This window comes from Bos indicus x Bos taurus, chromosome 18 (assembly GCF_003369695.1).
Source record: "Bos indicus x Bos taurus breed Angus x Brahman F1 hybrid chromosome 18, Bos_hybrid_MaternalHap_v2.0, whole genome shotgun sequence".
NCBI lineage: Eukaryota > Metazoa > Chordata > Mammalia > Artiodactyla > Bovidae > Bos > Bos indicus x Bos taurus.
In genome coordinates, this window is record NC_040093.1 from 4,900,087 (window position 1) to 4,916,134 (window position 16,048).

At 44.3% G+C, this 16,048-nt stretch overlaps 1 protein-coding gene across 1 annotated transcript; it reads right to left on the reverse strand.

Annotated features, from left to right (window-relative positions):
• Positions 1-6,466: 6,466 nt before the first annotated feature.
• LOC113876379 (cationic amino acid transporter 3-like) lies at positions 6,467-7,366 on the reverse strand. Its single transcript, XM_027515524.1, has one exon. It carries the CDS (start codon positions 7,314-7,316, stop codon positions 6,948-6,950), a length of 369 nt encoding a protein of 122 aa, XP_027371325.1. The 5' UTR covers positions 7,317-7,366; the 3' UTR covers positions 6,467-6,947.
• Between the last annotated feature and the right edge of the window lie 8,682 nt (positions 7,367-16,048).

The following is a 16,048-nucleotide window of genomic DNA, read 5'->3' on the forward strand; positions in this document are numbered from 1 at the left end:
GGCACTAATGGTAAAGAACATGCCTGCCAATGCAGGAGACATAGAGATGTGGGTTCCATCCTTGAGTTGGGAAGATCCCCTGGAGGAAGACAGGGAACCTGCTTCAGCATTCTTGCCTGGAGAATTCCATGGACACAGTCCATGGGGTCACAAAGAGTCGGGGATGACAGAACAGCTAACACTTTCACTTTCTTTTTGGGGAACAAAGATACCATATGCCATGGAGCAACTGGATGGGAGAGCCACAACTACCGAGTCCAAGTGCCACAGCTACACTCCATGCACTGAAAGGAAAGATCCCATATGATAAATGAAGATCCTGTGTGCTGCAACTAGGACCCAAAGCAGCCAAATAAAAAAATGAAAAGAAAAACAAAACCCACAATAGCACAGCCTTGCGGTGCGGTAGGGGCAGGATTCTGCCCTGCCCATTTGAGATATATACAACGATACTTTTGAGCTATGTTGCAGATATTGAACCCCCTAGCCAGCTGAAAAAAGTTAACTGTACACTACCCATGAACACATAGACCCCAGACCAGTTGGAATCAGAAAGTTGATGATGCTGATTCCCAGTGACCTCACACCAACCCATCAGAAGAATGTCTATTAGCTCATCATGTTCTCCTCTTTGAACAATTATTATAAACCTCCTCTTACCCTTCCATGTCAGGACACATGGTTTTGAGGGCATTAGCCTGCTTTTGCCCCCTTGGCTCTATCTCCACTATTCAGTTTGGTACTTGGTTACAAAGGCTGGATTTTGGCTACCCTATCACATTGTATAGCTACCCAGGGCAATCTAATAACTTGTACTGTTTCTTGACCTCCTTCACTCTACTTCCATTGTTCCAACAAACAGTCCTATACTTCATTATTACCAACTTTTTGAATGTCCATACTCTAAATTTTAGCATTCTGTTCTGCAGCAACAACTTTATATCTTGTCTTTTTACTTTCACTTCCTATCTTAGAGCTTCACTCAACTATAACCATTTATCAATCACCCATTACCTAAACCACTTTCCCCCACTTCTAGCAATGCAGTTTCATTTTTCAATTGAAAATTTTTCTTTATCAACTCTACTGTGTGACTCTGAGTTTACAATAGAAAAGTAAAGAAAAACAATCATTTACACAATGTTACACTTTGTCTCCAGAGAAGGCAATGGCACCCCACTCCAGTACTCTTGCTTGGAAAATCCCATGGATGAAGGAGCCTGGTAGGCTGCAGTCCATGAGGTCGCTAAGAGTCAGACACGACTGAGCAACTTCATTTTCACTTTTCACTTTCATGCATTGGAGAAGGAAATGGCAACCCACTCCAGTGTTCTTGCCTGGAGAATCCCAGGGACAGGGGAGCCTGGTGGGCTGCTGTCTATGGGGTCACACAGAGTCAGACACGACTGAAGTGACTTAGCAGCAGCAGCAGCACACCATGTCTATGAAGTGGGGGAAGAGATTTTTAAAAAATGATCATTTTATTGATATGAATGATCTACTTTATCTGTTATTATCTCTTTTTTAAGAGTCTACATTGTCCGAGAGTAAAATAACTACCCTAGCTTTCTTCTGTTACTGCTTACACAGTGTGTCTGTTCCCTTCCTTTTACTTCCAATCTGTTTGTCCTAATATTTCAAGTGTAACTCTTGACACAATATACAGTACCCGAGTTTCCTTCCCATGAGGCAATCTCTGGTGTTTTTGCTGCAAAGAGCCACAAGCAGGATCTTCTTACCTGTAGGTTAATATTTTGTTTCTTCCTCTGGATGTTGATTATATCATGGTACTTTCTTTATGAAAGTTCATCTTGCTACACATTTGTGAAGACTGAACTTTTCATTATGCATAATATGCTATTAAAAGTTTATTTGAAAAAATGTACATATACAACACCAATGTGATTTTTTCCACTGCCAGTAAACATAGAGCTTTAAATGCATACACCATCACAGTCTGTCAGGGAACGTTTAATTTTAAGGAATCCTATATGTTGTTTTCTGTTTCTCAAGGGCCTTCTGTTCCTTATAAGTTCCTGGAAAACAGAAATGAGCAGAGCTGCACGCAGTTCTCAGGACTGAGGTCATGAGGTAGAACGCATACATGGATTCCTTTCAGTAACCTTTTTACTTTTCTGTAAAACTACTTAGTCATTTTCCTATTTCCAATACATGGATTGTCTTCTGGCCGTGACAATTGCTATTCCCCTAGTTAGTGTTGCTATGGACCTATGACTATTGTTATTCCCTTAGTTACTGTTGTTAAGCGTCTGGTTTCAGTGTTTTTTACTCATCTTTATTTTTCTGCCTAAAGCTTCCTTGTATAACAACATATAAGCACACGCTGCCATGAATAAAGTACCCTTGTTCCACTAGAGACTTGGGTCCCCCACGTCCTTCTTTTCTTCGCCTTCTTTTTGTTGACTCCTGTCCCCAGGTTCCGGTCTGTCAAGAAGACCATAACAACAGTCCACAGACTCAAAGTGTCCCTTGAACCAGAAGATAACTCCAGTGCCTGGAGGGATTCCACACGGCATCGATGTCCTATGGTTACAGTATGTTTTTGTAAAACACCAGGGATGTTTTTGTCAAGTCTAAGAATTGGAGGCTGGTGCCTGTGGCTCATCATTCCCTGCCATGCTGTGTCGGATCCCATATCCAAAGTATATGACAAATCCTAGTAGGGAAATGAGATGGTGAGAAGGGAAAGTAGGAGCTCTCATCACTTACAAATACCCAATAGACCTCCTAGTATGGTGTCTGACAAACTTTTGGGGACAAGATAGTAGGAAGAGTATTGGGTTCGGTCACACTTCTTTATCCCGGAAAGTCACTTACCAATTGCATTTCAGATGCAAAATTGGACCCAGGCCCCATAGGTGATCTGCATCATCAGGTAAATGTTCACAAAGATGCTGACCAGTGGGAGAACAGGCAGAGCAGGGACCTGTGGGCAGAGTCAGTTCATCCCTGGACACAGCCCAGACGTCTGAGAGGGAGACCCGACCCAACGTGGGTGAGAAGACTCGAGTCCTCCTCAGGCTGTGTGCTGAGTGCCTGCTGAGACTGTGTATGTAAAGCACTCTGTGTGGAACTGGGGAGGGACCACTGGTTTTAGCAACTTCTCTTCTCTGGACCAGGAGAAGATGTTTAGATGTCAAAGCCTGCAGACTGCATTCACTGAAGGTGGACACTTTGGACACATAAGGTCACCTACTTTGAAGTAAAGGGGAGAGGGGTCCTGGGGCTGCCTCCAGATGATGACCATGACCCCAGTGATGAGCAGCAGCAGCAGCATAGCCACTGTTGTGAGCCCGGGGTCTCCAGAGAACATGTGGCTGGGCCACTGGGCCAGGATCAGGCTCAGAATGGTCAGCAGGAGAACTGCAAGGGTCAAGGAGGAAGAGAACACGCTGGACCCAGAAGACAAATGTATCAGTGCCTTGGGTCACACCCCGCTCCAAAGTTGCCCACCCCAGGAAGGGACATCGTATCTCCAAGGCTTTTCAACTTCCAAAATACACATTCCCACCACCTCCTGTCAGTTTCAGAATATGACCAAAGAGAAATCCAACTGCTCACCAAGCAGGAAGGTACATCCATAGACAATCTGGCCAGATTTCTAGATGGGGATGGTGCTGGCAGGGAACCACAGACTCTTTAGAAAGTTTGATATTCCTGCTTCAGGCATAGATCTTGAAGGACTTTCTTCAATTACAGGCCCCACCTCAGTTTCTTCCTCTGTTTTCTTATTCTTGCTGAAATTGTGATCTGCCTGGTACCTGAATTAGAGGTATTAAAGCAATATTAAGAGTAGCCCCTACTGATCCAACATCACACAATCTATTCCCCATCTGTGCTGCCTTAAGCAGAGCAGGATTTTAGAAGGCAGCATATGAGCTGAAGATTACTACCTCCCTATCAGTTCCCACAAGTCCAAGACCTGCAGTCATAGTGCAGTGGAGTCTCACCTGAAGACAAGCACAGAAAAAGCCACAAGGGTGTAAGCAAGCACGATCCCAATTAACATGAATTCCACAATATCTTGGAGCTCTAAGGGTAATGCCACAATTGCTAGAATGAGGGTGGGAGAAGGGAATGAGAAACCACTGGAAAAGTCCAGGTGAGGGGAACTGATTAGAGAAGGAGTGGGTTTTGCTTATTCACCTGCAAGAGTTCCAGATGCCAGGATGGCTATGATGGAGCTGTGGGTACCGGCATGGATCCATCCAAGTCCCCGGAAAAGGAGCCCATTATCTGCCATTGCTCAGATCAACGGAGACAAGACAAACATGGCTCCAAGGAGGCTGGATAAGAAAATGGGAACATGTGGAGAAGCAGGACAGACCGGCCATCTGCTCTCTAGTCCATGTGAGGTGTCCTTCCCTCTTGTCTCTCAATCCCAAGAGACAGGATACCTGAGCATCTGACAGTAGATGGGGAGAAACCCATGACACTGACCTGTATAAAAGATTACATAGGAAGACAACAGCTATGACATGTCCGGCAGGAGCCCACCCAACATGGAAAGAAGCATGTGGCAAAGGATTGTAGTGATGAATCTAGTAGTAGGGCACCATGAGGGTGAGTGCCACTGAGACACCCGAGTATGCCAAAAAGCAGATGAAGATGGAGATCACCATGCTTAAGGGGACGGAACGCTGAGGATTTAGAGCTTATCTCCCTGCAGGACGGATGGAAGTAATGGGTCAGGAAACACACTGGGGTGAAAGCACAAAACCCCCTCCCTCACACACCTCACCTTCTACCCATCCCTAAGCCCAAGGGGAGCCCAAACCATGTCCAAACCCCCGATGGGACATACAATGACCTTGTTACCTTTAGTGACAATGACATCAAAGCCAAAATATGATCTGAAAAATATAGCTGCTCCGTGGAGAATCCCTTCAAAGCCAAAAGGCACAAACCCTCCAGAACCCAGAGGGCCCAAGCTGTGGTGAGAGAAGGAACGAGGATGAACATGGGTGAAGTGAGTTCAGCCTTCTCTTACTGGACTTCTCTGTTAACACCACAAGTCCTAGGCTCCAGGACTACCATCACCTGGATCCATCAGCCCAGGTCTCTCGAGTCCCCACCATGTTGTCAACCCGGCACACCCTCACCCCTCACACGTGTTACTAAGGTCAAAGATACCCTCCAGTCCTGTAGATGTCACTTGATCCAGATGTGTTTTTGTAGTCCTGTTCCGTGAGCTGCCATTTGAGCAGGTCTCCCTTAATGAAGCCAGAGATGATCATGAAGATTGGAATCAAAATATTCAAGCTTGTGAACACTTTAATAATCCAGGCTGACACAGGAACTCCAAGAACCAGTACTCTTTGGATAAGATGGAATAGGAAGCATCCAAAATAAATGAATATATAGAGACAGAAAGCAGATTAGTGGTCACCAGGGTCTGGGGGTTTTTGGACCAGGGTCGAGGTGGCAGATGGACAGTGACTGCTCAATGGGTACCAGGTTTCCTTTTCAGGTGATGAAAATCTCTGGAACTAGGTGGAGGTGATGGTTGTACAACACTGTGAATTTACTAGATGTCACTGAGTGTGCCCTTTATGATGGTTAATTTCTTACTGTGGCAATCATCTCACAACAGGGGGGATCTAAAAAAATCATGACATTGTGTACCTTGAATTTAGACAATTGTTTATGTCAAATATATCTCAGTAAAGGTGGGCAAGTATTAAAATTGTTAATTTTACACCATGAGAATTTCATCTCCATTGAAAAAACATCTTTGGTCTCAATAGAGAGGAAGGAACTTTTTTGGTCTAAGGAAATGATTCTGAGCAGGCATACTTTTGCCTTCCAAAGGACATTTGGCTCTGTCCGGGGACATTCTCAACACCTCAGTTTGGGGGAATGGGCATCAGGGGTATCTAGTGGGTAAAGGCCAGGGTTGTTGCTCAAAACTCTATAATGACTTGGAAAAAAAAAAACCCACCTTACAATGCACAGGACAACCCCCACACCAAAGAATGATCCAGCCCAGAATCTCTACTGCCAAGGGTAGACAACAACCGGCTATGTCCTCCCTTTCTGTCTCTCATATCTCAGACCCTTCTTCCCGTTCTAAGCCCCCCACCATTCCACCACTCCAATCCTTTCCCACCCCACTTCCCCCTCCACACCTCACTCTTCTATCACTGACCCCTTCTCACCAGTAATCAGCAGCAGCGGGCCCAGCACGACAAAGTCGGGGAAAGTGCCGAGGGCAGAGGGCATATACGGAGAGAAGGTTCCTTCTAACGCCTGAGAGATGTGGTTCCCAGTGAGGCTGTCAAAGGCGATGCTCCGGGCCTTGGCCACACAAGTAGTGCCTGCAGTGATAAGAGGAATATTCAGTAACACACATAAACACACATCCTCTGCTATGTGCCTTGGGATGTATTTTTTAAAAAAAATTAAGCAAAAACCCTATCTCAAAGTTTCTCTTCATGGGGGGAGGGGAGAGAGGGAAGGGGAAAGCAGACCCAAATGATTCACAAAATACATCAACTGGTTAATACCCTGAGAGGAAATCAGTGCTATATAAGAAAAGAAGACAGGGAAGTGGGACCAGGAGGGCAGGGAGATGAGGGTGAAATGTAAAATCTAGAGATAATGGAAATTCCCACAAAGACAACAGCTGAGCAGAGACTTCAATATGATGAGGGGGTGAGCCTGTGGGCCATGTCCCCCTCTCATCTACCCTCTACAGTTCCCTTTCTTCTGAGTTCTTGGTCCATCATTTAAGCAAAACAGGATAGAGCTGAGTAGAAAGAAGTTGAAGGGGTTTTGGCCACTATTACCAGCTTCCTGCTGCAAGGTCAACAGCAAGGGGTTTATACATGAGTATGACCCCAATATCACCTCCCTGTTCCTGGATCTTTAGCCCACATCTTCCCCCTACCCATCATCTCACCAACAAATAAGGACAAAATGAGGTTCTAGCCAATGACAAAGGCACACAGTTGTCCCATGATGACATAGCTATGGAGATACATAGAACCAACATGTGGTATCTGGGCCCCCAGCTCAGCATAGCAGAGCCCGAACAACACAGAAGACAGGGAGTCCACCAAGAAGCAGATGATAACTGATGGTCCAGCTATTAGCTTGGCAATGAAGCCAATCAAGACGTACACACCGGATCCCAGGCTTCTGCCCACACCCAAGACAACCAGATCTAGGATGTTAAGATGAGCCGTGGGACTCTCAGACTCTTCTATGGGCTCCAGCGGCCGCCTGTGGACCAGCTTCTGACCAAACTGGCGAACATACTGACACAGCATCCTAGACATAGTTGAGGAGACCATGATCTGCTGAGAAAACAAGACACAGAGCCATCAAGAATGTCCATCCTACACAAGGTCCTACTGTGTAACCCAGGAAACTCTGTTCAATATCCTGTGATAGACCATAATGGAAAAGAATATCAAAAAGCACCAAAATACATATATATAACTGAATCCCTTTGCCATACAGCCAAAGTTAATACATTATAAGTCAACTTTACTTCAACAAAATAAATGTTAGAAGAAAGAATGTCCATCTGCCCTTGGCCCTGGGAATCCAATTCCACAAAGCAATGGAGTGATGGGGAAGTGAGTGAATAGTGAGTCACTCAGTCATGTCTAACTCTTTGCGACCCCATGGGCTGTAGCCCACCAGGGCCAGGCCCCTCTGTCCATGGGATTCTCCAGGCAAGAATTCTGGAGTGGGTTGCCATTTCCTTCTCCAGGGGATCTTCCTGACCCAGGGATTGAACCCGGGTCTCTTATGTCTCCTGAGTTGCAGGCAGATTCTTTACCATCTGAACCACCAGGAGAGTGACGGGGAGCAGGTGGTAAAAGGACACACTTGGCAAGTTCTCCATCTCTGAGCTTTGGTCCCTTAAGCATAAATACACCTTTTAATATATTTCAAAGTTACTGGAAGGGTGGCTGAAGAAAAGTTGGGGGAGTAGAAAACATCACCCTAAAATGTGTCACTTTGGCTTGTGGGTTGTTTTGAGCTGAACACAATTAAGATGCTGCAGACTCAAAAAAAAAAATCTTTTTTCCTCTCACATTATGGCTCAAAATCATTTAGATTAGGCAACCTATGCCAGGACCTATTACCAGGGATAACTTTTTATCTCAGAAAGACTCTCCTGCCTGGAGCCGCAAATATTTTTTCCCAAGCATTTGTTCTACCCATTTTCCTGTAAGTTGTCTTCCTCCCTTTTGAAGCCCCAGATCCCTACTTCCTTCTCCTCAGCTTAGGGGAGTGTATAACCCTCGATTACCTGATTGTGCCTCAGAATTTTTATGGGCCCACCATATGAAGCAATTTGAATTTGTTAACCCTGATGCTAGGAAAGATGGAGGGCAGGAAGAGAAGGGGGTGACAGAGGATGAGATGGTTGGATGGCATTGTTGACTCAATGGACATGAATTTGAGCAAACTCCAGGATATAGTGCAGCACAGGGAAGCCTGGCAGGCTACAGTCCATGGGGTCTCAAAGAGTCAGACACAGCTTAGTGACTGAACAACAACACTTAAAAATGGCTAAGATGGTAAATTTCATGTAACTTGTATTATACACCATTGTTTAAATTGCTACCAATGGTAAATAATAGAACTGGCTTCACAGAGTTGCTGGGTGTGTGTGTATTAGTCATTCAGTCTTGTCCGACTCTTTGTGACCCCATGGACTATAGCCTGCCAGGCTCCTCTATCCCTGGGATTCTCCAGGAAAGAATACTGGAGTGGGTTGCCATTTCTTTCTCTAGGGAATCTTTGAGACTCAGGGATCAAAACCAGGTCTCCTGCATTGCAAGCAGATTCTTTACCATCTGAGCCACCAGGGCTGGGTGTAGCAAACACAAAAGTAATTGAATATAAATCATCAAACTGTCACCCCCTCATGATTACCCAAATCCATAGATGCCCAAGTTCCTTGCAGTTATCCCATATCTTCAGATGAGGAACCCACAGACACGGAGGGCAGAGAGTATAGTGAAGACAGAAATCAGTGGTCCACGTGTCACATTCACTGTATAAGGGTAATTATTGCTATTATATCGGAGAAGGCAATGGCACCCCACTCCAGTACTCTTGCCTGGAAAATCCCGTGGATGGAGGAACCTGGACGGCTGCAGTCCATGGGGTCACTAAGAGTCGGACAGCACTGAGTGACTTCACTTTCACTTTTCACTTTCATGCACTGGGGAAGGAAATGGCAACCCACTCCAGTGTTCTTGCCTGGAGAATCCCAGGGACGGGGGAGCCTGGTGGGCTGCTGTCTATGGGGTCGCACAGGGTCGGACACAACTGAAGTGACTTAGCATAGCATAGCATTTCTATTATATGAGTCAAAAATATTCACATATTGTCAGGACACTGGTCCAATCACCCGCCTCCTCCCCCACACACCTTTTTTTCACACACACTCCCAGCTCCTGCTTTCATGTAGAAAATGGGTCTCTCCAACCTCAGGCTGGAGCCAGGCTGACTCCCCCTGCACTCTGAGGTTGCAGAGGTCTCTTTGGGTGGATGTGAATTCAGCACCTAGTCTCCCAAAGAAGAAGGTGACCCAGCTTGGGGCTGGTGCACTGGGACGACCCAGAGGGATGGTATGGGGAGGGAGGAGGGAGGAGGGTTCAGGATGGGTTCTTAAATTTGTAAGGAATATATTAAATTATTTTTTTTTTAAAAGAAAAAAAAAAAAAGAAGGTGACCCAAGACTTACTGGACCCTTGGAGCAGAGCCTGGAGCACTGGGTCAGTCAGCGATCCTGAGGTTAAGTCATGCAGGGCTGGAGCTGAGACATCTCCAAGAACCAAAGCAGGGAGTCCTGAGCACAGAAGACAGTCCTCACCCCTGGGTTGTTGGGGTGGGGATGGGGCTGGGTGGGCGGGGAGCATCTGCCGTGTTACTATCAGCCCTGACTCTTCTGTGGTTACCCTTGGGGAATAGTTCCAAGATGATTTTTGTTCCAGTATAATATTCATAAAATAAAATTGACCATTTTAACCATCTTTAAGTGTCCAGTTCAATCACGTTAAGTACATTCACATTTTGTCCAACCAAACTCCAGGACTTTTTTTCATCTGGCAAAACCTAAACTCTGCACCCATTCATCAACAATTCCCCCTTTCTCCTTCACAGTTCCTGGCAATCACCCTTCTGCTCTCTGTCTCTGTGAAACTGACCACTCCAGGTCCTTTACTTAAGTGGAATCATAGAAGATTTATTAGTTGTTTCCTGTCAGACTTATATCACTTAGTAAAGTGTCCACAAGTTTCCTCCATGTTGTAGCCTGTTTAATATTCCCTTCCTTTGTAATGATAAATAATACTCTATTATTGGCGCATATCACATTTGACTTACCCTTTCTTGGTCAATGGCATTTGGCTTGCTTTCATGCTTTAGTTACTGTGAATAATGCTGCTATGAATAGGAGTTTACAAATAGCTCTTTCAGAGTGTGCTTTCAATTCTTTTGGATATATTCTCAGAAGTAGAATTGCTAGATCATATGGTTCTAAGATTTTTATATGCCTGTGACGGAGAAAATGTTCACATATTGAGGAATGTGGAAGTCATTTTGGCTCACCCATGTTCAGGTCCAGCCTGAACTGTGTATGAACTAAGACAGCCTGTCCAACCCTCACAGCTCATCCGCTTTAACCATTGAGGTAAAGAGCATCTGTTTTAAAGATAAGGATGAATAACTCCCTTCTCATTATGCCCATGCTAACAATCCCTGGGAGATCGAGTTTCTTTCCCTGACACTGGGGTGCTATTGCCTCACTGTCTCTGCACTAAGTCTGTCTCTTTTGAGACCCTGAAGGAATGCACCCTGTTGTGTTGATGCGTGCACTTTGTTTGGATGAGGTGTAAGACTGTGCTGGAAACCGGGCTTCAATGGAGCAGCTTCCCAGAGCTATAGGGACACTGTCTCCCTTGCTGTAGTCCTCAGTTTGGCTCAGATAAAACTCTTTCCTATTCCTATTACAGATAGTTTATTGATTATTTCTGGGGACACTTGAATTCATTTGATCGTCAGGGACCCTGAGAAGTGTGGGCTGTGAGACTCAGGACCCCACTTCACCCTGCTCCCTCCCAGTCCTCTTCTGCGACTCCAGTCCCCACAGTCTGCACGTGACCTGGCACACTCCAGTGTGGGGGATCCCAAGCCTAGCTGTGCCTGAATCAAGAGAAAGGGAGTTTAAAATCTCTGATGTTAATTCTAGCAATGAAAGCATTTATTAATAACAAGCATTGCATATGTGTCCAGCCTTGCCCAAAGGGATGGAAGAGGATGAAGTGGAATGCAACTTAGTCCTCTTCTTCAAGCAGCTCTGTTTGCTGGGAGAAATGAGTAGAAAGGCAGAAGAGAAACAGAAGGTAAGGGGTAAGGATGAATACGTCACTACACTAGGCACAATTATATCCCCCATAAATTTATCTTAAATTATGTGACACATCTATATTTAATAAACAAATAAAGCTTCTTCATTGTCTATTGGAAACCCACATTTACCTTGCCACCCTGCATTTTGTCTAGCTACCCTAAACTGATTGCCAAAGAAGTTCAATGATAAGGGAGCAAAAATTTACTTTGGCTCGGGACTTCACTGGTGGTCCAGTGGTTAAAACTACATGCTTCCGCTGCAGGTGCACAAGTTCCATCCCTGGTCCGATACTAAGATCCCACTTATCCCAAGGCCAAAAAGAAAAATCTTTTACTTTGGCTATATCAGATCAGATCAGATCAGTCACTCAGTCGTGTCCAACTCTTTGCAACCCCATGAATTGCAGCATGCCAGGCCTCCCTGTCCATCACCAACTCCCGGAGTTCACTCAGGCGCATGTCCATCAAGTCAGTGATGCCATCCAGCCATCTCATCCTCTGTCGTCCCCTTCTCCTCCTGCCCCCAATCCCTCCCAGCATCAGTCTTTTCCAATGAGTCAACTCTTCGCATGAGGTGGCCAAAGTACTGGAGTTTCAGCTTTAACATCATTCCTTCCAAAGAAATCCCAGGGCTGATCTCCTTCAGAATGGACTGGTTGGATCTCCTTGCAGTTCAAGGGACTCTCAAGAGTCTTCTCCAACACCACAGTTCAAAAGCACCAATTCTTCGGCGCTCAGCCTTCTTCACAGTCCAACTCTCACATCCATACATGACCACAGGAAAAACCATAGCCTTGACTAGACGGACCTTTGTTGGCAAAGTAATGTCTCTGCTTTTGAATATGCTATCTAGGTTGGTCATAACTTTCCTTCCAAGGAGTAAGCGTCTTTTAATTTCATGGCTGCAGTCACCATCTGCAGTGATTTTGGAGCCCAGAAAAATAAAGTCTGACACTGTTTCCACTGTTTCCCCATCTATTTCCCATGAAGTGGTGGGACCGGATGCCATGATCTTCGTTTTCTGAATGTTGAGCTTTAAGCCAACTTTTTCACTCTCCACTTTCACTTTCATCAAGAGGCTTTTGAGTTCCTCTTCACTTTCTGCCATAAGGGTGGTGTCATCTGCATATCTGAGGTTATTGATATTTCTCCCTGCAATCTTAATTCCAGCTTGTGTTTCTTCCAGTCCAGCGTTTCTCATGATGTACTCTGCATATAAGTTAAATAAACAGGGTGACAATATACAGCCTTGACAAACTCCTTTTCCTATTTGGAACCAGTCTGTTGTTCCATGTCCAGTTCTAACTGTTGCTTCCTGACCTGCATACAAATTTCTCAAGAGGCAGGTCAGGTGGTCTGGTATTTCCATCTCTTTCAGAATTTTCTGCAGTTTATTGTGATCCACACAGTCAAAGGCTTTGGCATAGTCAATAAAGCAGAAGTAGATGTTTTTCTGGAACTCTCTTGCTTTTTCCATGATCCAGCAGATGTTGCCTATTCGATCTCTGGTTCCTCTGCCTTTTCTAAAACCAGCTTGAACATCAGGAAGTTCACGGTTCACATATTGCTGAAGCCTGGCTTGGAGAATTTTGAGCATTACTTTACTAGCGTGTGAGATGAGTGCAATTGTGTGGTAGTTTGAGCATTCTTTGGCATTGCCTTTCTTTGGGATTGGAATGAAAACTGACCTTTTCCAGTCCTGTGGCCACTGCTGAGTTTTCCAAATTTGCTGGCATATTGAGTACAGCACTTTCACAGCATCATCTTTCAGGATTTGGAATAGCTCAACTGGAATTCCATCATCTCCACTAGCTTTGTTCGTAGTGATGCTTTCTAAGGCCCACTTGACTTCACATTCCAGGATGTCTGGCTCTAGGTCAGTGATCACACCATCGTGATTATCTGGGTCATGAAGATCTTTTTTGTACAGTTCTTCTGTGTATTCTTGCCATCTCTTCTTAATATCTTCTGCTTCTGTTAGGTCCATACCATTTCTGTCCTTTATCGAGCTCATCTTTGCATGAAATGTTCCTTTGGTATCTCTACAGACTTCCTAAATCAATCAGATGCACTTTTATTTTATTGATTTATTTTTTAATGGCAGAACCTTCTTTAGAAATGCTATTTCTTTGTTTCTTTATTTTCGGGTGCACTTGGTCTTTGTTGCAGTGCACGGGCTTCTCACTGTGGTGGCTTCTCTTGTTGTGGAGCAAGGACTCTAGGGCACTCAAGCTTCAGTAGCTGCAACTCTAGAGGACAGGCTCAACAGCTCTGGTCCAGGGACTTAGCCACTCCGTGGCATGTGGGATCTTCCTGGGCCGGGCACTGAACTCCTGTCTCCTGCATTGGCAGTGGATTAAGTCATCAGAGAAGCCCCTCCTCCATCTACTTTTATTTTATTTTTTTTAATTTAAATTTATTTATTTTAATTGGAGGCTAGTTACTTTACAATATTGTATTGGTTTTGCTATACATCAACATGAATCTGCCACAGGTGTACACGTGCTCCCCATCTTGAACCCCCCTCCCACCTCCCTCCCCATACCATCCCTCTGGGTCATCCCAGTGCACCAGCCCCAAGCATCCTGTATCCTGCATCGAACCTGGACTGGCGATTCATTTCTTATATGATATTATACCCGTTTCAATGCCATTCTCCCAAATCATCCCCCCTCCCTCTCCCACAGAGTCCAAAGACTGTTCTATACATCCGTGTCTCTTTTACTGTCTTGCATACAGGGTTATCTTTACCATCTTTCTAAATTCCACATATATGCATTAGTATACTGTATTGGTGTTTTTGTTTCTGGCTTACTTCACTCTGTATAAAGGGCTCCAGTTTCATCCACCTCATTAGAATTGATTCAAATGTATTCTTTTTAATGGCTGAGTAATACTCCATTGTGTATATGTAGCACAGCTTTCTTATCCATTCATCTGCTGATGGACATCTAGGATTCATCTAATAACTTGCACTCAGTTTCTTGACCTCCATCCCTCCTTCACTCTACTTCAGTTGTTTGACAGTCCAATGTTTCATTATTACCAATGTCTTGAACGTCCATAATCTCAGTTTAAGCATCCTGTTCTGCAGCAACAGTTTTTATCTTGTTTTCCTAGTTTCACTTTCTTTTTGTTTTACCCAATTATGATCATTTATCAATCAATCATTACCTCTAGTGCTTTCTTATTTTTCAATTAAGAACTCTTCTTCATCAACTCTATTGCATGACTCTAAGAGTCTCTGCAATAGAAAAGTAAAGAAAAATTATCACAATGTTACACTGTATCTCAATAAAGCTAGAGGAAAACAAAAAAAAATAATTATTTCTCTTCATCATGATGAAAGGATCCACTTTATCTTTTATCATTCTCTTTTTTTCAAAGTCTACTTTGACAGTAATATAGCTACCCTACTTTCTTATGTAACTGTTTGCACAAGGTATCTGTTCTTTCCTTTTACTTCCAGCCTATTCATGCAATGCTGGGCTGGAAGAATCACAAGCTGGAATCAGGATTGCTGGGAGAAATATCAATAAACTCAGATATGCAGACAACACCACCCTTATGGCAGAAAGTGAAGAGGAACTAAAAAGCGTCTTGATGAAAGTGAAAGGAGAATGAAAAAGTTGGCTTAAAGCTCATCATTCAGAAAACTAAGATCATGGCATCTGGTCCCATCACTTCATAGGAAATAGATGGGGGAACAGTGGAAACAGTGTCAGACTTTATTTTTGGGGGCTCCAAAATCACTACAGATGATGATTGCAGCCATGAAATTAAAAGACGCTTACTCCTTGGAAGGAAAGTTATGACCAACCTAGAAAGCATATTTAAAAGCAGAGATGTTACTTTGCCAGCAAAGATCCATCTAGTCAAGACTATGGTTTTTCCAGTGGTCATGTATGGATGTGACAGTTGGACTGTGAAGAAGGCTGAGCACCGAAGAATTGATACTTTTGAACTGTGGTGCTGGAGAAGACTCTTGAGAGTCCCTTGGACTGCAAGGAGATCCAACCAGTCCATTCTAAAAGAGATCAGTCCTGGGTGTTCATTGGAAGGACTGATGCTGAAGCTGAAACTCCAATACTTTGGCCACCTCATGCCAAGAGTTGACTCATTGGAAAAGACCCTAATGCTGGGAAGGATTGAAGGCAGGATGAGAAGGGGACAACAGAGGATGAGATGGTTGGATGGCATCACCGACTCGATGGACATGAGTTTGGGTAGACTCCGGGAGGTGGTGATGGACAGGGAGGGCTGGCGTGCTGTGATTCATGGGGTCGCAAAGAGTCAGACATGACTGAGTAACTGAACTGAACTATTTGTGCCCTAATATTTAAAGTGTAACACATACAACACATATTAATAGTTATCTGAGTTTCCTTCATATGGGGCAGTCTCTGTGTTCTTGCTGGAAGCAGGCATAAAGAAAATGTGCCATAAGATACGATCAACCTTATGTGCAGGTTTAATATTTTATTTCATCTTCTAGTTGCTGGTTAGATTGTTGTACTGTCTTTGTGAAAATTCATCATGCTGCACACTTAATGAAGCCTGCACTTTTTGTATGCATATTATTCTCTGAGAAGTTTACCTGAAGTTATACAATATTAAAGATATTTTGTCTTCTGCAGGGACTCTAAGT

Coding starts and splice junctions, on each gene's coding strand:
- LOC113876379 (XM_027515524.1), bottom strand. CDS start 7,316: ATGGTCTCCTCAACTATGTCTAGGATGCTGTGTCAGTATGTTCGCCAG.